Below are 18,822 nucleotides of genomic sequence, written 5' to 3'. Positions count from 1 at the left end.
ATCTGTTTTGTATCTTAAATTCCACATATGAGTGAAATCATATATTTGTCTTTCTCTGACTGACTTATTTCGCTTAGCATAATACGTTCTAGTTCCATCCATGTTCTTGCAAATGGCAAGATTTCATTCTTTTTGATCACCGAGTAATATTCCACTGTGTGTGTGTGTGTGCATGTGTGTGTGTGTACACACACACACACACACACACATATATATATATATATATATATATATATATATATATACACACACACACCCCATCTTCTTTATCCATTTATCAGTCGATGGACGTTTGGGCTCTTTCCATAGTTAGGCCTTTGTTCACAGTGCTGCTATAAACATTGGGGTGCATGTGCCTCGTCGAATCGGCACTCTGGGAGCAATTCTTAATAAGTCACGTGCATAAGAATGCTCACTTCAGAGTCAGCTTCTGGGGAACTCAATATAGTTCACGTCTCTAATCCAGATCATCTTTCTCTGCAAAGAAATAGATGACACCTATGGATACATATAAGTGTCTCTGACACGCATAGAGGAAAGCCTGCAGATTCGGCCTCGCTTAGGTGCCATGCCTTCCAGAAATGGGGAGGGCAGGTGCACCATAACTCTGTACACTGCCTCCTGTCCCTTAGTGGCCCGTCCTCAGGAGGAGCTGTATGGGCTCTGTAGTGACAGCTATGAGAGCTGTCACTTCATTTTCAGTCTCCTGTCTCAGACACTTCAAGGCAGTAGTCACTTCATCAGCTGTACCTACAGGATGAGCAGCCCGGAGTCTTGATGTTTTCTTGTAGATTATCCAGCTGAGGAGGTAAAGTGTAAGCTGCAGAGAACCAATTTCTTTAGGGATAGAGGATCAGAATTAATAGTCCTTTAAAGCATTTGGAAATACTGACATCCTTTTGCAGTGGGAATACTGGAAGGACAGAGTGCCTTATTTCTTATTGACTCTGTGTTAGTGAAAGTCCCTTGCCACCTGCCTTTGTCTTTGCTAGGTCTTACAGCACTAAGCCGGTGAGGAGGCTGGTGCAGACAGAGAAAGAGCTCAAGATGTCACGCGTACCGCAAAGTAGTTTCACAGTATAACTTCTGTTTCGCTGCATGACGTGAGCTTGTTTATTAGCTGTAACTCATTATCTTTCTGAAAGGCATGTTAGGTAGTTAGACAAGAAGTGTTTGTCAGTATGAATTGCCTTTCATGTCTTCCCAGAAGGTGCTATTATAAAAACAAGGAGCTTTGAAAACCCACAGCAAGCTCAAGTGTTTTCCAAGGAAATCTTCTCTGTTCTGCCTTCAGGCAGAGAGTAAATGTAAGTTCCTGTGAAATTATTACCTAGCTAAAAGGCTCTCTCTGTATTTGGCAGTTTGGGCAGACACTTGTCCATAATTTATTACCACCACCTTACACCTATAAATGTACTAGAAACTCCGCTTTCAACTCTGATGGAATGTGGATCTCTCTCTCTTTTCAAAACGCAGACGATAACAGGTGTTACCTGATGACGCCACACCTCTGCTTGGTCCGCTGCCTTCACTGGTTCCCAACTGCTTATGGATATGGTTTGAATAAATCCTAACCCATCACCCTGGTACTTAGTGGCCCCTTGATATGGCCCAGCCTTCTGTAACAGAGGAGGATGCCAGTGCTCTACCTGTACCCCCACATTCATGCATATGTGGTTCCCCATGGCTTTCATTCACATAAGCCAACACCTGCCAGTCTTTGTAGGGGAGGAGCCAGCCCTTAAGCTGCTGATGTGGTCTTGGTCTGTGGGAGTGGAAAGCCAGAGCAGCCTGAGTAAGTTTCCTGGAGGTTGAGGGCAGAGCCCTTGATCAGTAAGTGATGGGTGAAGGAACATACATAATAAACACTCTGATTCCCTTGTCTCTGGTTGAGACAGCTCTGACATGTGATCTGTCTTGTCTCCAAAGCTCCCCTGTGGAACTGAGCAAGTTGCTCACCATATAAAACTTTGCCTGATATCACAGCCTTCTTAAGTCTGTCTTCATTTTGTGGTCCCACTTCTCCACTCCCTTTCCTAATAAAACACTCTAAGATAAAGTTGTGTCTTAAAGTCTTCCAGGCAACCCAGAGTAGACACCTTGTTTCCATCCTCCTTGCCACAACCTCCCTTCACACACACCTCTAATCACACCTGACTTCCTACCAGTTCTTAAACACATTTTATACAGTCCCCACTATATTTTGCTCGTGAGTATCTTGCTCATACTTCTTTCTTAACCCAGACTGACCTTCTTCCCATCCTGTATTTATCAGTCATCATATCTCCTCTCCTTTAAGCACCAAGCAAAGGCCACCTCTTTATCCCAATCTAGATTATTCTCTTCCCACAGTAGTTTCTTTGCATCTGTATCAGAGCAACTGTCATCCTTTGACCTGAGTTTGAAATAGTAGGTCAGTTAATAAAACCACAGAAATTACATACCTACAAACATACACCCCCAGTGCATTTCTTAATCATTTATTTTAACTTAAATGTGCATTTATTTTAAAGTCTTCTAATATAGTAATAAATCATTTTGTTTGAGTATAGTTTCAATGATTAGAATTCTTCCATATCTTCCTGGCATAAATTCTGACCTTAATGCATTATAATCAGTAATTTCTAGTTTGAGCTTTTCTAAAGTGCAATAAGAACCTAAGAATGCTTTCAAAGTAAACCAAACATAAAAGCTTTCTAAATATTCATGATTATTTTTTTCAGTTTATTTTTTCATTTTATTTGTTTTAGAGAGAGAGAAAGCATTCATGAGCAGGAGAGGGGTAGGGGGTGGGGAGAGAGAGAGAGAGAGAGAGAGAGAGAGAGAGAGAGAGAATCCCAAGCAGGCTCCACGTTCAGCATGGAGCTTGACGTGGGGCTCGTTCTAATGACCCTGGGATCATGACTCCAGCCAAAATCAAGAGTCCAACGCTCAACCTATTGAGCCACCCAGTGCCCCTCATGATTGTTTTCTAATCTTTTACAGCTTTGAGCCCAAACATAACCCAATAGCAAATTTATTTTCAAAAACTTAGGTCTTCAGAAGTATTCGGCTTAATTTTGGGGCGCCTGGGCAGCTCAGTTGGTTAAGCATCCAACTTCAGCTCAAGTAATGATCTTGCAGTTCGTGAGTTTGAGCCCCGCACCGGGCTCTGTGCTGCCAGCTCAGAGCCTGGAGCCTGCTTCAGATTCTGTGTCTCCCTCTCTCTCTGCCTCTCCCCTGCTCATACTCTGTCTCTCTCAAAAATAAATAAATATTTTTTAAAAATTAAAAATATTCAGCTTAATTTTTATAGTAGTAGTTGTCTTTTTCTTCTCTTTAGTGTATTAATATTAACTTATATAATTAGAACCACAAACATGCCTGGCATAAAGAGCCTGGGAGACTAATTCACCTAGCTTTTGATGAGCACAGTTCAGCTGATAGAAGTAGGCATGCATGGTCTTTGTATAGAGGATCTGCTCTTCATTGGGAATGGAGAACATTAATCTGATGAATCAGTTAAATAAGGGCAGATTAACAGAGCTTCTGTTGAATATATGTCTCCTGGATAGAGTGAAAACTCATAGAAAGCAAGGTCTGTGCAGCACTCAGCAAAATGCCTTAAAAGCATTACTACAAGAAGGTGTTCCATATGTGTTGGTAGAATTGAATGCGTTGCATTATACCATTTTTCTGAGCAGAAGGTGGTTTAATAATGTAAGATGTTGGTATGTCAGAAGATGACATTGCCTTGGAATTTCTGAGCAAGAATGCCAAAAATATCCCAAGACATTAGTATATGTGCTGCCAAAGCAAGCACATATCCCAAAGACATTAGATACATGCAGGCTACAGGATAACTCACTCCACTGAATTTCTTTGGTATGTGTTTATAATGCTACAGGACTTTATCTGTACTATTTTCTACTCTCATAAGAATTCCATACTGGGGGCACCTGGGTGGCTCAGTCTGTTAAGCGACTGACTTTGGCTCAGGTCATGATCTCACAGTTTGTGGGTTCGAGCCCCATGTCGGGCTCTGTGCTGACAGCTCAGAGCCTGGAGCCTGCTTCAGATTCTGTGTCTCCCTCTGTCTCTGCTCCTTCCCCACTCACAGTCTGTCTGTCTTTCTCTCAAAAATAAATAAAACATTTAAAAAAAGATTTGAAGACTGTATTTACAAAAAGTCACCAGTATATTTTAAGCTAAATACCAATGGAACATTAATAAATCCCAATAATGCATGTTTTAGCCTCTACTAATATACTATATATTAGTATGTGATACCCACACATATCACTTTTTCCTAACAACATATTTTCCTATCCAAAACTTTCAGCCAAAAGCAAATAGAGCCTGCATTGGTTAACTGTTGTATAGAGACTACCCTAAACCTTAGTGGTTTAATGTTTATTTTGAGAGAGAGAGAGAGAGAGAGAGAGAGAGAGAGAGAGAGAAGACATGTGAGCAGGAGAGAGTCAGAAAAAGAGGGAGAGAGAAATCCCAAGCAGTCTATGTGCTGGGCCTGACATGGGGCTTGAACCCACAAACCGTGAGATCATGAGTTGAGCTGAAATCAAGAGTTGAGCTGAAATCAACCAACTGAGCCACCCAGGTGCCCCTAAACCTTAGTGGTTTAAAACAATTTATTATTGCGCATGATTCTGGGGGTGACTGGGCTCAGCTAGGTGGTTCTCATTTAAGGTCTCTCATGTGGTTGCAGCTAGATGGTAGACTGAGGCTCTGAAGTCATATGAAGGCTTGACTATGCTGGTTGTTCAAGTTGGCTGTCTCACACTTAATGTTAGCTGCCAGCTGGGAATTCAGCTAGGCCTGCCAACCAGAGCACCTACATGTGGCTCCTCCATGTAGCTTGGGCCTCAACATCATGGCTTCTCAAAAGAGCACCCCAAGAATATCCATTCTAAGAGGGGAAGTAGAAGCTGTTAATCTTAGGGTTGGGGCCCAGAAACTGGCACATTGTCACTTTTGTCATGGTCTACTATTCAAAGCAATCACAAGGTCCACTCATCCAAAGAGAGAGGATAAATACCCCACCTCTCATTGGCTGTAGTATCAAAAAGTTATGACGTCTTTAATCTGCTACAATGTCCATTAGAACTTGCCATTTGTGACATTCTCATTAAGTAAAATTTACTAAAACTGTCAAAACAAAATTCCTTTTACAAGGCACGTGACTTACAACAGTTAAAAATTAGATGGATAGTCTATTTCACCATCCAATCTCATGTTTACCCCTAGTAAGAAGATTGAATAAAATACTTCAAATGATTTTTCCCACCCTTACTAATAAGTTTTACCACGACCAAGAGGAAAGTCAGGGAAGGATTCCTTTTCCTGGTAATGGTCTCTGTCTTTGCTGAAGCTTGAACAGCCTCTGGCTTCACTGTGAGTTTTGGGGTTTCTGAATTCTTTTGGTCTACCCTCTCAGAAGACAGCAGTTCTCAGCCCTTGACTCAGTGCTCAGGAGTCAGGTACCTGAAGGAAAAGCCTAAGAAAGTATATGACTTTTCTTACCCCACTTATGAAAAGTCATAGTTCTGTTGACTCCATGGCAAGTAGGAGCCTTACAGAACAAAGGCTCTTGGTATATGTTCACATTGAATTTTTGAATTGAAACTTTTGGTTTTGAGATGATTGTAGATCCACATTCAGTCATAAGAAATAATACAGGCAGATCTCATGTACCCTTTACCTAGTTTCCCCCAGTGATATCATCTTGCAAGGCTATGGTGCAATGCCACAAGCAGGGTAATGGCATTGATACAATCCACCCATCTTCTTCAGATTTCCTCAGTTCTCGTGTGTGTGTGTGTGTGTGTGTGTGTGTGTGTGTGTGTGTTCTATGCAATTTTATCACATGTGTAGCTTTGTTTATATACCACTACAGCCAAGATGCAGAACAGTTCCGTCACAGCAAAGATCCCTTGTGATCTTTTATAACCATACCCACCTCCCTCCTGCCACCCTTCCCTAACTCCCAGCAACCGCTTATTTTGTCACTTCAGGAATGTCATTTAAATGGAATTGTATGGCATGTATCATTTGAGATGGGTTTTTTTCACTCAGCATAATTCTGTCGAGATTCATCCAAGCTGTGTATATTGCTAGTTCATTCCTTTTTATTGCTGAGTAGTGTCCCATGGTATGGCTATACCATAGTTTGTTGAACCAGCCACCTCTTGAAGGTCATCTAGTTTGTTTCTAATTTGGGGCTATTAGAAATAAAGATGATATGAATATTTGCATACAGCTTTTTATGTGGACATAATCTTTCATTTCTCTGGGATAAACGTCCCAATGTACAATCGCTGGGTTGTATGGTAGTTGTATGCTTAGTCTTATGAGAAACTACCAAACTGTTTTCTGAAACGGCTACACCATTTTACATTCCCACCAGCAATGTCCAAGTGAACCAGTTTTTCCACATTGAATGATTTATTTATTTAATTTTTTTTAACTTTCAACTTATTTTTTATATTAAATATAATTTGTCAAATTGGCTTACATACAACACCCAGTGCTCATCTCAACAAGTGCCCTCCTCAATGCCCATCACCCATTTTCCCTCTCCCCCCCACCCCCCCCCACACCATCCACCTTCAGTTTGTTCTCTATATTTAAGAGTCTCTTGTGGTTTGCTTCCTTCCCTCTTTGTTTGTATTTATTTTCCCCCTCCCTTCCCCCATGGTCTTCTGTTAATTTTCTCAAGGTCCACATATGAGTGAAAACATGATATCTGTCCGTCTCTGACTGACTTATTTCACTCAGCACAATACCTTCCAGTTCCATCCATGTTGCTGCAAATGGCATGATTTTATTCTTTCTCATTGCCAAGTAGTATTCCATTGTATGTACAGGAGTGCTGACCCATAGGGGTACATGTACCCCAATGTTTATAGCAGTGCTTCCACATTGAATTTTAATGATGTGAATTACCAACATTGTTTTTAATGTTTGGTGGCTTGGCAGCCCAATGTGAACCAAGCATTACTGCCTACTTTCCCCCTCTTGGTCACTTAGGAAAGCCTTGAGACCTCAAGAACAGACAAGGAGAAGGATCTTCTGGGGCTGTTTTCAGTGGTATCTTTATTTCCACCTCATACCCCAACCTATATGTTCATTGATGGGTTCCAGTCCTCATTGTACCATAGACTGTCAGTAGCCACTGATTGACCACACGTGTGTCCTATATCTCCTCTCAAATTCCTTTTACTTTAATGTTAAAAGTTGCAGAGAAATACCTTCATAGAGTTTTCCAGCCTCTCTTTTTCTTATACCTAAGGCATATCTTAAACCAGTAAATTCTAACATAGTTGAACGGAAATGGATTGTCATATTTAATCCAGCAAGTTAATATTGTACATTCAAACATGGGCTACAAAATAATAAAGCAAGCATTGTCACTTTTTCTTTTCACGTGTTTTTGTTGGCCAGGTGGAATTTGCTGCTGACATAGGCCTTCACTATAAAGGAGAGCTGACAGTTGTCTTACGTTACATTCCCCCAGAGGAGAACCTGGTGCTTCCTCTAGAACAAGTTCAAGGTAGAGTAAAAATTGGTGACTTTGATCAAGGACATTCTGTATCTAGAAGCGTGGGAATAGGGCTCAGGAATTGTTGGATTATGTTACTTTCCCATTACGCGGATGAAAATGTAAAGGATTAGGTGTCACCAACTGGAGAGAGTTGAGAAGTATATCTGACATATGGGGAAGGGTGCAAGATCTTTACAAGTAAAGGGCAAATTTCATACTTAGAAACCAGCCTTAATGGTGATATTTGTTTCCTGGAAGTCCCAGAGATCTAGAATCTTCCCCAGGATGGAGTGGGGAGGGAGGGAGTGGTACAGTCTGCTGAGAGGGGAGGTGTAAAAAGCTGCTGTACCTATTTATGATATTGACAGTTACTCAGGGAGTCTTGAGGAGGAAGTTGACTAGAACACACCAAAGGAAAAATCCAGATGGAGTCAACTTTTAAATCCCTTTTGCCCTTCTACCATCAACTCCTATAGCCAGCTTCCTCTGTCCTTCCATTCGTTATCACCCTCTTCATTGTGACCCTGTGCAAGTAATTACCATCTCTCAGCCTCCGTTTCCTTCATAGGGTTATTGCAAGGATTAAATAGGTTCATTCATGTAAAGTGCTTAAAGCAGCACTAAATAAAGGTGGTGGTGGTGGTGATTATTCACGTTGAGCACATTTCCTCAGAATAAAAATGTGACACAGGAAGAGTTTTCTCTCACTCAAAAATGTAGTTGTGCCTGGGCTATATATTGCCTTTGGAGCTGGCCTTGCACAGTTCTCAATTTGTAAGACTGAAACATCCAAGAAGGAACTTATGGAATTTTCTCTTTTGGAGTCTGCACACTTGTGTGTGGTGTGCACTGTAGCTGTTTCTCACTGAGAGCAAGAATGTGGCTCAGGCAGCTCTCAGGGTCTTTTCCCTTTTCTCTCTATATATACCTGTGAAAAGATATTCCTTGTTGGGGAATAAAGTTTTAAATTTATTTGTTCCTGGGGGGTGGGAGGGAGGGGAGGGTGGGTGATGGGTATTGAGGAGGGCACCTTTTGGGATGAGCACTGGGTGTTGTATGGAAACCAATTTGACAATAAACTTCATATATTGAAAAAAAATAAATTTATTTGTTCTTGTTTTTCAACAAACACAAATGGGAGACCTATCCAGAAGGAATCCAGTGGGGTAAAAAACATTTAAATAAATACATGGAAAAATACACGGTAGCATAAAGACCTGATTCAGTCAGCAAATGAAATAAGTATTTGCAGATTTTCTTTCTGAACTTTGAAATAGAACCCTCTCTCTCTTCCCTTCTTTCACTTCCCTTCTCCCTCCCTCTCTCCGTCTCTCTCAATCTCTCTCATTTTGATGGCTGATGCAGGAAAGAAGAGCTTCAAAAGGGGAAAGAAGAAGGAGTCACCTGTAATATTTGGAGGAATACTGGAAGTGTTCATCAAAGAGGCAAAGAATTTGACCGCAGTGAAGTCGGGAGGCACTTGCGATAGCTTTGTGAAGGGGTAATTTTGTTTTAACTCATTTTAGAAAATACTTAATGGGAGATGAGAGGGTCTGTGATCCATAAGACAGTGGTGGCTGTGAGACTTCTGTGTTAGTCTTACTCTAAATGTACAAGGTAAGAGCTACCCTTAAATGCTGCCTTTTTTTTTTTTTTAAGTTTATTTATTTTTGAGAGACAGAAACAGAGAGTGAGCAGCAGAGGGGCAGAGAGAGGGAGAGACAGAATCCCAAACAATCTCAAAAGTTGAATCCCAGTGCGAGGCTCAGTCTCATAAACTGTGAGATCATGACCTGAGCCAAGATCAAGAGTCAGACACTTAACTGACTGAGCCACCCAGGTGCCCCATAAATACTGGCTTTTAGATATGAAACAACACAAGTATAGAGGGGGCTGCTTATTCTAGCTTTCAGCTTGCTTCCAGCATATTTCAGGATTTCTCATCATTCTCATCCTCAATACTGGCAGATTTTCCTGTAAGATTCATTTCTCAAAGGAGGAGAAAATATGATTTTCTACATGTAATATATTTTTTATTGTGCTTTGTTACCATTTGATACTGGTAATATACAAAAGCAACAAAAATATTAGATCATTGGTGTTTTGCTCTCTTAGGGGAAATTGTAAAAAGTAGAGAGTTCAGAGCACCTTCCCCAGAGATATCAACTGGAGAGTGCTTTGGCAGAGGCATATTTCTTTTTTCCAGTTTTTTCTTGTGATTGATTTCTAGTTTCATACCATGGTGGTCAGAATAGATACATGGTATGATTTCAGTCTTCTTAAGTTTATCGAAGCTTGTTTTGTTGCCTAAGATGTGATGTATTCTGGACAGTGTTCCATGTGCACTTGAAAATAATCTGTATTCTGTTGTTTTGGAATGGAACGTTCTGTATATATCTGTCATGTCCATCTGGTCTAATGTGTCCTTCAAAGATACCTTTTCCTTATTGATTTTCTGCCATTGATTTAAGTAGGGTGTTAAACCCTACTGTTATTATGTTACCACCAATTTCTCTTTATGTCCATTAATATTTGTTTTATGTATTTAAGTGCTCCAATATTGGGTGCATAGATATTTACAATTATTATACCCTCTTGTTAGATTGATCCTTATCTCATTATGTAATACCCTTCTGTGTCTCTTGTTACAGCCAGCCTTTGTTTTAAAGTCTATTTTGTCTAAGTATTATTGCTCTTCCAGACTTTTTTTTTTTGCTTCCATTTGCATGGTAAAATTTTTTCATCCTTTCACTTTCACTCTGTATGTGTCTTTAGGTCTGAGGTGAGTCTCTTATAGGCAGCATATAGATGGATCTTGTTTTTTTATCCATTCTGCCATCCTCTGTCTTTTTATTGGAGCATTTAGGCCGTTTATATTTAAGATCATTTTGAATAGGTAGGAGCTTACTGCCATTTTGTTCATTGTTTTTCTGGTTGTTTTTGTAGTTCTTCTTTGTTCCTCTCTTCTTCTCTTGCTCTCTTTCTTTGTGATTGATGATTTTCTGTAGTGTTATATTTGGCTTTCTTTCTCTTTATGTTTTGTGGATTTATTATAGATTTTAGGCATGAGGTTAATTCTTTGAGTCAATCACATTACTGTTCTTCTCATCAATCCTTCTTAGAAAAGTATAATTGTCTCTATAAGAAAATGAGTCAAACTTTTACCCTCACAACATTCTAATTTTGATAAAGCAAATAATAAAGAGAAGCAGATATCTGGGACTTTCCTGCTGGTGAGTGTGTGGGCCTGAGTCCCAGTCCATCTGTCCTTCAGTCTTTCTCACAATAGTTTTAAGCACAAAAGATATGTTTTATTTGTATCCTGCCATTGCATTTTCTCTCATCAGCCCCACCATCCATTCCGGCCTCTTCCTGCTCACTGTCTGGTGGGATGAGGGGATGGCTCCTTCCTATGGCCTCATTGTCACCTTACAGGGGTGATTTAACATCTTTTGAAATAGTTTTCACTGTATCTTGTTGAACATTTACAAAGCAGAGATAATAAAAGATAGTATCTTTGTTCTATAATGAAAAAGGGCCTATGACTTTCTAGTAAATTGTCTCCCTAGTTACACTTAAATATTGAGCTGATTTTCAAGAGACCTTACATTTTTTTAAGAGAGCTTGAGAAAGCAAAGTTTTTTCTGTTGCATGTAAACAAACACAAAAGGTAAAGTATCTAGGGCAGGTATGAAAGCTTCATGATAATTAGCGACCCATGTTTCTTCTGTCTTGTTATGGTATTCACCTCATTGGCCCAGGTAGCTGCTGGAGTTTCAGCTATGCCATCCAAATTCCAGCCATAAGGTAATTCCCAGAAACTTCATATAGAGCCACTTTTTGTGTCCTATTGGCCAGAACTTAGTACACAGCTATATAGGCTGCAAGGGAGGCTAGGAATGTTGTCTTTATTCTGGGCAATCTTGTGCCTAACTAAAAAAAAAAATGAGTATTTTAAAGAAGAAGGAGAGAATGAATATTGGGAGAAAAGGAGTCTTTTTCTTGGTACATGAAATGAAATCTCAAGTGTTGCAAAGTGTCTTATTTATTGTAAGAACCTACTATAGGAGATATTTTCATTTCAAGATTAGGGACCAAAATAGGATTAGAAAGGAAAGTGCAGGAATTTTACTATCGCCCTACTTAAAATAAACAATAAACCAATCCACTTAAATCTAGATTTAAGCATAGAAGAACCTAGAAGAAAAAAATCAAATACACACACACACACACACACACACACACACACACACACACACACACACACTAAGAATTAGGGGAATTGATTGGGGGCGCCTGGGTGGCTCAGTCGGTTAAGCTTCTGACTTCAGCTCAGGTCATAATCTCAGTCCATGAGTTCGAGCCCCACATCGGGCTCTGTGCTGACAGCTCAGAGCCTGGAGCCTGTTCCATATTCTGTGTCTCCCTCTCTCTCTGCCCCTCCCCTGCTCACATTCTGTCTCTCTTTCTCTCAAAAATAAATAAACATTAAAACAAATTTTTTTAAAGAATGATGGGGAATTGAAATGACTACTCAAGGATGCCATTGCTACTGTCTCACCGATGGCTTGATTGCATTTTCTCTTGCAGCTACCTGCTCCCTGATGATAGCAAAGCCACCAAGCACAAAACTCTGGTAATAAAAAAGAGTGTTAACCCTCAGTGGAACCATACTTTCATGTTCAGTGGCCTGCATCCCCGGGACATAAGGAATGTTTGCCTAGAACTTACTGTCTGGGACAAGGAGGCCTTTTCCAGCAACATCTTTCTGGGAGGAGTTCGTTTGAATTCTGGAACTGGTGAGGGACTTGGGGACCCTGAGATGGTCTGTGACGAGGCATGGGGCAGAAGAGTGGTTCCTGCCGGTTAATGTGTAGTAGATGCACACATAGTTTCAGCTTAACTGATTCCTGAAATTACCACACATGCTCCATCCCTTTAGCCAAGAATCTGTTCATTGTTAAAAATACTACTACATAAGTCTGCATCCTTTGGCTATAAGTTTAAGATATAAAATGTTTGTATTCAGTCCTTTTATAAAATATCACCTACATCTTAGTCTAAGTGAATTTCAACTACCTGCTTGGGTGTTATTTCATGTTTTGCTCAGGAGAAGATCACCAAGACAGCACAGACTTCTGACAGGGGAGAGAACAATTTCCAAGACCAACTTTACTTCATCCTCTTCTCAGATTACTCACTGGTTGAATGGAAAGGAAACCCGTTTTCCCCGCTAAAAAATAACATCTAGTGTTGTTTAAACAGATTATGGAAGCATACTACCGATGCCACAAGGTGCAAGCCAACAGGGTGAATTGGAGGGAAATGACAGTGGTAGAGCACATGTAGCCCCCCAGATTCTCATTATTCCATAATTTTAAATTTTTTTTTTTAACGTTTATTTATTTTTGAGACAGAAAGAGACAGAGCATGAATGGGGGAGGGTCAGAGAGAGGGAGACACAGAATTGAAACAGGCTCCGGGCTCTGAGCTGTCAGCACAGGGGCCCGATGCGGGGCTCGAACTCACGGACCGCGAGATCGTGACCTGAGCCGAAGTCGGCGCTCAACCGACTGAGCCACCCAGGCGCCCCTCATTATTCCATAATTTAAGTAAGACATGGAGGGTCTGCATGCACCATGGTCTATATTCCTGTTAAGAACAACCCTGCCTCTATGATGCTCTACTTTGTTATAGATTAAGGAGAGCCAAGAATATCTATACCACTAAAGTGAAAAATCCCCAGGTCAGTGGGGAGTTTAAGAAGGGGCCTTGTTAAAAAGCGAGTGCTTCAGAGACCCGTTCAGCCTATTCTTCTGTCAGGTTAACTCAGTCCACAAGAGAGCCTGCTCTGTGATAAACTACCAAATTGGAGGGTGGTGGAAATGACCCACTAGGGCCGTCCTGATTTGTTTCTCTTCATCTTGGCAGAAGTGAGTAGTCCGACTACAAAGGAAGTCTTTCGTTCTAACTAACACTACTCACTAGATGTGGTAAGGAAAAACAAGCCAGTGAAGGACTCTCTGCTCAAAAGACCCCCTTAGAGGTTGATAAGTGTCTTCCAGAAGATCGAAATGTTTCATCTGTGAAGTGTAACACTCCTTTTCCCCCTCTTCAGGTATGAGCCATGGGAAGAACGTGGATTGGATGGACTCTCAGGGGGAAGAGCAACGCCTTTGGCAGAAGATGGCCGACAATCCCGGGACTCCCGTAGAGGCTGTACTCATGCTCCGTTCCAGCATGGGGAAGTGTAGACTCTGAAGGTACCAGTCTCCAAAATGGGGCCTCCAGGCACTGTCTGGCTGCCATTTCCTATTATTATCAGGCTTGGTACCTGGGATTCTGCTTCCCTGCCATTTCTCACCTGAGGGAACTGGGACATGCGGGGAGAGATGTCAGTGTTATGAACATTTAGGGACTTGCTGAGTGTCTATAAGAGCATGTACCTCCATATGTCCGTGGACCACGGCCTTTTTGATTGGATGATGGAAAGTGTGTCACATTGTCCTGTCAGCAAGCAAATTGTACAGTGATTCATGGGCTTTATACCATAAGGGAAATGGTGCAAGCTTCTTTGAAACTACAGTAGAGATTTGGAGTCCCTAAACTTCTATTAATGAGTTATTTTGGGTTTCTTAAAAGGGTTTGAGGGATCAAAGGGCCACTCATAATATAGATCACTTGAAGAGTAAGAAGGAATACTGGCTGCCCTTTTCTCACCCTGGGAATCCCCGCAGTCCAAAGAAGGCATGGTGGGGATGGTTGCTTGGACAAGGAGGTGGCCCTGTTATTGTAGCAAACTTGTGGATTAACCAGGTAAGTTTTCAAGATGAACTGAAAGGTTTTTTTGGTGACTATATAATTTATAATCTAAATCAGCCCACTTTTGAGAATGAGAAGAACGAAATTATTATACTGGAACAACAGATGTAAACCAGGATTGAACTGGGAAAATTGGGATGTAGGGTCACCCTACTTATGACCTAACAATTAGTTCTATGATAAACAATTAGTTTATAAAATATTCTAAGCCACTAACTACAAGGAAGTAAGAACTAATGCACATTTTGAGCTCCTGCTTGTATCATATTTACTGATATCTCTTTGGTCAAAGGAAGTCATATGGCCAAGCCTAAAATCAAGAGGCAGGAAAATCCATCTGTGCACGATGAAGCCATGGCAAGATTGATGATGCAGAAAGGGAAGAAGAATTGTTACCAGTAGTTCAGTCTACCATACTTTCTGTTACCTGGAATTCTAGATGCTTTAGCCGCCAAACTTAAATGCAAAGGTAGTTGAAGCAGAAAGGTACCTCAGACCTGTTCCTCATTTTGCATATTCCAAATCTGAAGCCCAGGGAGCTGACATGACTTGGCCAAGGTCATATAGAAGCGATGACTGTATTCAGACTTAAATCCAGGCTGTGATTTATAGGCCAGTATTCTTTCTACTGTAGCCCCTGGCATAATCTTGTGCTTATCCAGGTGGAGAGGAGGGCATAGATGAAAGAAGGTGGAGCAGAGTCGGATTACTTCAGTATGAAGTACCTGATCGACTTTTCTGCCAGAGTCCTAGTCTAGCCCCTCAGCTCATTTTTTTACTTGGATTCATATAAAATCTTTGAAAGGATAGAAACTGAATTTTAGTGGTAAGAAAGGTAGAATCATCTTTAGGCTTATTCAAGCTAATTTTTCCATATTCTAAATTTCTCCTTGAATTTTGAAAACTGACTTAAGAATATATTTAGCATTATTCTGAGGGAATAAGCAGTCCATTTTCAGTATTATTCAAAAAAGGCTAATTCTCAAAAATTAAAGTTACCAGTCTAGTGTAGCTCAGTATATATGGAATATTTTTTAAAAACTCAAACTCCCATCCCTATGTTGCCCTTCTTAAGAAACAAAACACAAAGTGTAAGATCATCACTACTTCCTGTATTGGAAAACTTGTCTTCAGACTTGACCTGACCCATTCTGTCTTCATTGATATTTTGGGGACACGTGAGAGGGAGATGATGGTGAAGTATGGAGACATCTCTAAAGTAAACAAAATGGGGGCGCCTGGGTGGCTCAGTCAGTTAAGCGTCCGACTTTGGCTCAGGTCATGATCTCACGGTTTGTGAGTTCAAGCCCCGCATTGGGCTCCGTGCTAACAGCTTGGAGCCTGGAGTCTACTTCTTTGGCTCCCTCTCCCTCTGCCCCTTCCGTGCTTGCTCTCTCTCTCTCTCTGTCTCTCTCTCTCTCTCTCTCAAAAATAAATTTAAAAAAAATTTTAAAAATACAGTAAACAAAATGAAGTAGATTTATTCGCTAACAATAAAAGTGGCAAAATAATAAATTCTAAAATCTATAACTTAAACTCTAGATGAGCATAAACTTTATGTGTTCAGATCTTTGCCACATTTAGAGCAGTTTTCTGTATTATGGTTTCATAAAATCCAACATCTAACTGGGTATTTCCACAATGCGAAACCTAGGTATGCAGAAGTCCATCAGAAACCTGCGATGTTGTTCTCAGAGAGAAAAGGTAAATTGATCTTCATGTCATTCTTTTTACTAAGTATTGTGTAGGAGTACAAATATTTTTAAATCTAGATTACATATGTGAATGGCACACAATTCAAATAGTTCAAAATTGTGAAAAGTCCATCTGCCTTCCTCCCCTTCCATAGCAGAAATGATTGATAGTCTCATTCTTTCTTATGCATATAGGGTATTACATTATAGGGATATAGCACATTTATTTAACCATTCCTATCAAATGCCATGTTAAATATGGTTAACTAAGCTATCTACGTTTGGTGGCTTTTCTGAACAACCTTTTCTTTCAAACATCAACACTTCGAAATTCAAAATGAGATTTTTGGGTATTTCCAATTTGGGGTATTTGTCCTACAGAGATAGATACAGATGTGAGAAATGAGTACATACAAAAGTATTTATTGCAAAAGATAGAAAACAACCCAGTAGCTCCTCAGTAGAGGCCTTCTGCAATATCATATATGCCTAGTTTTTCTGTGTCGTTAGTTGCTCCCTCTCCTTCTCTGTTAAAGATTGTTAAATGATAAGCATCGGATTCTTCAGTGCTTGTTGTTTCTTATCACTTCATACACCATCTCTGGCATTATCATGTATGCTGCCCTCGTAGTTTTATATGCTTATAACTTCAAACTCACATCTCCAACCCAGACCCTTCCTCTCAGCCTTAGATTCAGACCCACCTACCTATATGACCTATCCACCAGCATAGCTCATGTTTTCAACATAGTCAAAATGGAACCCTTTATTCCACCTTCCCCTTGTACCCAATTCTTCCTATTCTAGTATATCCTGTCTCCGTGCCTTGTACTGTCATCTACCCAGTTGAGCCAGTTCAGCTGGACAGTTCAGCCCAGTCTATCTCAGCATAGATAAAAGCACAGAGAGTGCTCTCCAGCCCAGCTCTCCATATCGCCTTCTCAGAAGATACCATGACCTTGCTGGAGTGTCCTTGTCAGGACATCTCAGCCCTCGGCATTCCCTCACTTGAATCATACAAGTTGTAAAGGGACATGGGCAAGCTTTAAAGCCTGACTTTATCCATTCAGATTGTCAACAGTACTTTCAGGACATCTGGAAGATAATTTATCAGCTCTCATTTCACTTACATTGTCACTATAACTGGAATCATCATGTTGTAGATCTTCCAGGACACAAAAATGCCAAACACAAAGATACTTTGATGGAACTTCATAATCCTAGTCTCCTTTTCCTTAATAAACCCACACAAATATATGACCATTGATCTTTAAGTGTTTAAGTAACTAATGGATGGCCCGCCTGATTCACAGTAATATCATCTCATCATCACCTGCTACCCTAAGGTTTATATTTGATGGGGGAGGAGAAAGTCATCGAAGAAACAAGGGCAAATCCTACTTTTAGAAGCAAAGTAGATCGAAATATTGAATCATCCCGGAAGTACCTCAGAGTAAAAGCCTATGGCATGTGGGACTGTGATCAATGTTTATTTTTTTTGTTCCATATAGATATTTCACATTAAACAGAGCATTGCCTTTAGAAGTTGGCAGAAGGGCTCTCCTCCTATAATGGTGTCATTTATGGCCTCTGAAATTAAAACAAACAGGAGGAGGAAATCTACACAGGTAACACTATAACAAAAATTGGATCTAGCAAAGTTTGAACAATAGCCATGGAAACTGAGCCACATCGAGGATTCCAAAGGATTATCTGAATCATCCGGAGTATGAATTTAATACACTGCTTCCAGAGCATTGCTCCAAACCTACTGAACAAAATCCTCAGAAATTCCCATCATTCTAATCAAGATTCTTGGGTGATTCTGATACAAATGGATCACAGTTTGAGAAACACTGCATAAGAAGACAAAATAACTCAACTGTAATAACTGGACTCACTCTATGTCATGATGGCAGGTTAGATTTGCCTAACTTGGACATTGTTCATTGCAAGGCAATCATGGTGAAATGGAAGGAGCCTAACCTCGGACTCAGATGACATTAGCTCAAGTCTTGACTGCTTACCAACTATGTGACCTCGGTCAAGTTAAGTATCCAATCTAGGCCTTGATCTTTTTGCCTGTAAAACAGGAATAATCAGGATAACTTGGAGTTACTGAAGATATGAAAGAAAGTAATATATGTAAATATGCTTTGTAAATTTTAACCACTGGGGTGGGGGAGGCCATTGGTGAGCTAGATACAGCACTCTGTTGTTCATAATCTCTTGGGCCCTTCTTTTCCTGAGTGCTTGGCTGGAACTTAATCATTCTATGTACAATTAAGTGGTCTCCAGTGTATAGAAATACAAAAAAAAAAGGAAGAAGAAGAAGAAGAAGAAGAAGAAGAAGAAGAAGAAGAAGAAAAGAAAAGAAAAGAAAAGAAAGAAAAGAAAGAAAGAAAGAAAGAAAGAAAGAAAGAAAGAAAGAAAGATAGATAGATCTTATTTTGTGCTATATTACCCATTGTGGGTAATAGTAATTTATTTTTAGGCTGGAATTTCCTACTTCATCTGACTAGATAATAAATATTTCAAAATGTGTTTTATTTGATGGGGAGAAAAACTGTGGTCAGTTTTTTTGTTAACAGGTTGTGGAATCTACAAGCAAACCATGTTGCCATGCCTTTCCGTAACACCCTCTTTTGGTGTAAAGACCATCTCTTTCTGTGGCCCATTGCTTATCCTTCATGCTAGAGAGATCAAACCTGCCTTCCTCACAGGGTTGTTGTTCAGAATTGTGCTTTTTATTTACAGAAGGAAATT

The 18,822-nt window shown here is 40.3% G+C and overlaps 1 protein-coding gene across 8 annotated transcripts in view; it reads left to right on the top strand.

Annotated features, from left to right (window-relative positions):
* Positions 1-18,369, top strand: part of SYTL5 (synaptotagmin like 5) — a 270,623-nt gene extending 252,254 nt beyond the window's left edge. For 6 of the 8 annotated variants that reach the window (XM_053891719.1, XM_019417276.2, XM_019417274.2 and 3 more), the window contains 5 exons: positions 7,441-7,549; positions 8,906-9,041; positions 12,131-12,339; positions 13,659-13,803; positions 16,017-17,323. In XM_053891719.1, coding sequence (XP_053747694.1) covers positions 7,441-7,549; positions 8,906-9,041; positions 12,131-12,339; positions 13,659-13,801 — 597 coding nt within the window. In that variant the 3' untranslated portion in view covers positions 13,802-13,803; positions 16,017-17,323. Of the gene's footprint in view, positions 1-7,440; positions 7,550-8,905; positions 9,042-12,130; positions 12,340-13,658; positions 14,087-16,016; positions 17,324-17,567 lie in introns of those variants that run through there. The other 2 variants (XR_002071899.2, XM_019417273.2) reach the window with 2 other exon arrangements.
* The last annotated feature ends 453 nt before the right edge of the window (positions 18,370-18,822 follow it).

The sequence above is a fragment of the Panthera pardus genome, unplaced genomic scaffold (assembly GCF_024362965.1).
Source record: "Panthera pardus isolate Hobbes unplaced genomic scaffold, ASM2436296v1 HiC_scaffold_27, whole genome shotgun sequence".
Classification (NCBI taxonomy): Eukaryota; Metazoa; Chordata; class Mammalia; order Carnivora; family Felidae; genus Panthera; species Panthera pardus.
Note: the sequence above shows the minus strand (reverse complement) of the source record. Positions and strands in the feature narration are given on the sequence as shown.